The following is a 3,890-nucleotide window of genomic DNA, read 5'->3' as shown; positions in this document are numbered from 1 at the left end:
GGTTTAGGGTTTACGATTTGTTTGATGTGGGCGCCTAGGCTTTGGATTTCACTGCATATTTAGGGTTTAGGGTTTAGGGTTTGTGGTTTAGGGTTTACGATTTGTTTGATGTGGGCGCCTAGGCTTTGGATTTCACTGCGGGTTTGTGCTGCGAGTTCACGCGAGGGAGCAACGACGAGGGCGAAGCCAAAGAACTGTGCTGAGACTCCAGCTGCTGCTGCTGCTGTTGCAGTGTTTGCTGCTGCTGCTGCTGCTGCTGGGGTTGTTGCTGCTGCTGTCGCTGCGGCCGCTGCTGCTGCTGCTGCTGCCGGCTCCTCTCGCTCCGCAGCAAGCAGCAGCAGCTGCAATGCATGCAGCGCAAACGCAACTGTCTTACCCGTTCCTGATTTTGCTTGAATCACAGCGTCTGCAAACCCCAAACCCCAAACCCTAAACCCTAAACCCTAAACCCTAAGAAGGGGTTTCAAGATGTGGGGCAAGGCGCATTACGCACACGCACCTGCTGCTCTGTTGGAGAAGGCCGAGGGTTTGGGGCTTCGAATTGACAGTGATCTAAGGGTTTAGGGTTTAGGGTTTGTGAATGGTTTAGGGTTTAGGGTTTAGGGGTTTGCGCGGCAAGGGGCTAATGCTTGCATAGCCGCTGTTGTGACGGTTTAGGGTTTGCGCAGGGACTGTCCGGGGGCAGTAAGGGTTTCGAACTCGCTAGGGTTTAGGGTTTAGGGTTTAGGGTTTGTTACCGTGGCCAGCTAGAGTGACAGGTAGAGCTGCTGCTTGCACAGGCGTAGGCACGTTATAACATTGTGCTGTAAGGGCTCGCAGCAGAGGAGGCAGAATCCCTAGATCTTGAAAAGAAAGAATTCTATTTGCTGCTGCTGCTGCTGTTCCTGCTGCTGCTGCTGCTGCTGCGCCTCCTCCTGCTGCTGCTGGTGCAGAGGCAGCTTCCTGCGGCGCTTCACCTGCCTCTACTGACGAGGACAAGCCCCCTTCTGCTGCTGCTGTTGCTGCTGCTGCTGCTGTTGCTGCTGAATAACTGATTCCTCTTGCTGCTAATACAGACTCCCAGGCAGAAACGGAGAGAGGCTGCTGCTGCACATCTGACGAGCGCTCCCAAGGGTTGCTGCTGCGCTGCGCTGCTCTTGCTGCTGCTGCTGCTTCGGGTCCCTCTGGCATCTGCTGCAGCAACAGACGGTATTGGCCTGACGGGCCTGCAGCAGCAGCTGCTGCTGCTGCTCCCTGCTGCAGCTGCTGCTGCAGGAAGTCAGCAGCAGCAGCAGCACTCAGCTCATAGATTGTCTCCGCATCGTCGTAACCCTCCTCGAAATATCCCTCTTGTGGGGCTTCAGCAGCAGATCCATCTGCTGCTGCGTCTGCCTCTGCAGCAGCAGCAGCTGCTGCTGGTCTTGCTGCTGCTGCTCTTCTGTTCAAACGTTCTTCACCCGCAGCAGCACCAGCAGCAGCAGCATCAGCACTTGCAGCTACTCCCTGCTGTTGGCCCCTGTAGCCCGATCGCCTCCCCACATTTCCTGCGTCCATTGCGCTCTACTGCTGCGGCTGCTGCTGCTGCTGCTGTTGCTGCTGTTGCTGCTGCTGCTGCTGCTGAAGATGCGGCTGCTGCCGCTGCTACTCGCCGAAGGGCTACACATGAGAAGGTGGGGGCCCCTAGGCGAGTAAGAGAATCAGATTGTTCCTCTGCAGCAGAAGGTGAGTCAACTAATAGAAGACAATGCTGCTGCTGCTGCTGTTACTGCTGCTGCTGCTCGTGCTGCTCCGGTCGTTCCTGTGCTGCAGATACACCCCACACGCCACAGCATGTGTGTTAGGTAAAAGGCAGGGCGAAATTAAAAAAATTAATGCAAAAGTTTTGTTGAAATTGACAAAAAAACTCAAGTAGACAATGCAACAATTGCTGCTGCTGCTGCCGCTGCTGCTGCTGCTGCTGCTGCGCCGAGTCCGCTCCAGCAGCAGCAACAGCTGCTGCTGGATCTGCTGCATGCAGCAGCAGCAGCAGCAGGAGCAGCAGGAGCAGCAGCAGCAGCGTTGGCAACCCGAATCAAGCCCAGTGCTTGGGGAGCAGCGAGTGTTTCTCCCACCTTCTTTCAGCTGAAGCAGCAGCAGCAGCAGCAGCAGCAGCAGCAGGAGCAGCAGCAGCGCTGCCGTCTTTTGTCCGAGTGTGGCTTCCTTCTTCTATTTTGAATTGTCTCTGTTGTTTTTGTTGTTGTTGCTGCTGCTGCTGCTGCAACGATGATCGCAGCATCACTTAAGAGGCACATATCTAGCAGCCTTGCTGCTGCTGCTGCTGCACGCAGCAGCAGCAGCAGCAGCACCCACCGTACAGCTTGCTTTTCCACCGCTGCTGCTGCAGCATCAGGACCGACAGTTTCAAAGATTGGTGAGCCTGAGGAAGCCGCGTGTCCCTGTGAAGCTGCTGCTGCTGCTGCTGTTGCTGCTGCTGTTGCTGCTGCTGTTGCTGCTAGGCGTACACACTAGCGTTCCTCCAACCTCCCGCTGCTGCTGCTGCTGCTGCTGCTTCTGCTGCTGCTGCTACAGGTGGTTATGAGGTAAAGACGCACACGTATGATGCTGTTGTTGTGGGTGCGGGGGGCGCCGGCCTTCGGGCGGCATTTGGGCTGGCCTCGCAAGGTAAACCCTAAACCCTAAACCCTAAACCCTAGCGACAAGATTGTTATAAAGCCCTTTGAAGTTTCCGCAGTTAATCTTCTGTTAGTCGCAAGAGGAGGGTTTCCCTTGCCGTTGCTGCTGCTCTCCGTGCTGCTGCAGCTGCAGCAACAGCAGCAGCAGTCCTGTTGTGCATCTACACTGCTGCTGCTGCTGCTGCTGCTGCTGCTGCTGCTGGTTCAGGTCTACGAACAGCATGCATTAGCAAACTCTTCCCGACTCGTTCGCATACAGTCGCTGCGCAGGGCGGCATCAACGCGGCCCTCGGTAACATGTGCGAGGTCAGGTTCACAACAGCTAGCTAGCTAGCTATATGGCTAGCTAGCTAGCTAGCTAGCTAGCTAGCTGGCTGGCTATGGAGGCAGCACTCGAGGCAGTTAACAGCATTAGCTCGTGGGGGAGAATGCCCGCCGCCGACGAGGGACCTCAGAGCCCCAGGCTCAGCTAGCTGGCTAGCCAGCTAGCCAGCTAGCGATGTATCTTAGTGCAGGAGAGCCGTTACCGCTAGCTAGCCAGCTAGGGGGGCAGCTAGCTAAGCTATCTAGATAGAGAGGCAGCTAGCTAAGCAAGCTAGCTAAGCTAGCTAGCTAGCTAGCCAGCTCAACCCTATAGAGCAGGGCACTTCGATGCGGGGGCGTTGAGGATGGTGCTGCCTTCCCTAGGGAGCGCCTTCTAGTTAGCCAGCTAGCCAGTCATCTATTCTAGCTAGCTAGCCTTGTAGCTAGCCAGCCTTCTAGCTAGGTAGTTCTCTAGCTAGCCCTGTAGCTAGTCAAGCTTCTAGCTAGCCAACGGAGCAGTTGGCTAGCTGACATCAGGTGTTGTCGAGTGGGGCAAGCGCATCGTTCCAGGCATAGCTAGTTAGCTAGCTATCTAGCTAGCCAGCTAGCTAGCTAGCTAGAGGAACACCTTCCGCAAGGAGGGTGGCTAGCTGCCTTCTAGCGCCAACAGCAACGGCTGCAGCAACATGCTGAGGACCGATAGCACGGCGGTTTGCGGGTGATGCGTGCTTGCATGGCTAGGGTTTGGGGTTTAGGGTTTAGGGTTTAGGGTTTAGGGATTTGTGATGTGAACAGGATGACTGGCGGTGGCATGCCTTCGACACCATTAAAGGATCGGATTGGCTAGGCGACCAGGCAAGCGAGAGGCCGGGTGTAGGGTTTAGGGTTTAGGGTTTAGGGTTTAGGGTTTGGGGTTTACGGTTTTATGTTTTAGGG

General features: G+C 55.8%; 2 protein-coding genes across 2 annotated transcripts in view; one reads left to right on the top strand and one right to left on the bottom strand.

Annotated features, from left to right (window-relative positions):
* Nucleotides 1-98: 98 nt before the first annotated feature.
* Nucleotides 99-1,533, bottom strand: EAH_00053830 (DEAD/DEAH box helicase, putative; the record flags this gene model as incomplete). The annotated part of the gene is made up of 2 exons (XM_013397842.1): nt 99-406; nt 738-1,533. Coding segments are annotated over 2 exons (1,104 nt in total), but the record flags the coding sequence as incomplete, so codon positions are not given.
* Nucleotides 1,534-2,241: 708 nt separating this feature from the next.
* EAH_00053820 (succinate dehydrogenase (ubiquinone) flavoprotein subunit, mitochondrial, putative) overlaps nt 2,242-3,890 on the top strand; it is a gene marked incomplete at both ends in the record, with an annotated part of 6,261 nt that continues 4,612 nt past the window's right edge. The window contains 4 exons of the mRNA XM_013397841.1: nt 2,242-2,389; nt 2,548-2,640; nt 2,860-2,957; nt 3,750-3,825. Of these exons, the coding sequence (XP_013253295.1) occupies nt 2,242-2,389; nt 2,548-2,640; nt 2,860-2,957; nt 3,750-3,825 (415 nt within the window). The remainder of the gene's footprint in view (nt 2,390-2,547; nt 2,641-2,859; nt 2,958-3,749; nt 3,826-3,890) is intronic.

Source organism: Eimeria acervulina, genomic scaffold, assembly GCF_000499425.1.
Source record: "Eimeria acervulina Houghton genomic scaffold, Eah_scaff1008, whole genome shotgun sequence".
NCBI classification, from domain to species: Eukaryota; Apicomplexa; class Conoidasida; order Eucoccidiorida; family Eimeriidae; genus Eimeria; species Eimeria acervulina.
This window is presented reverse-complemented; position numbering and strand designations above follow the sequence as displayed.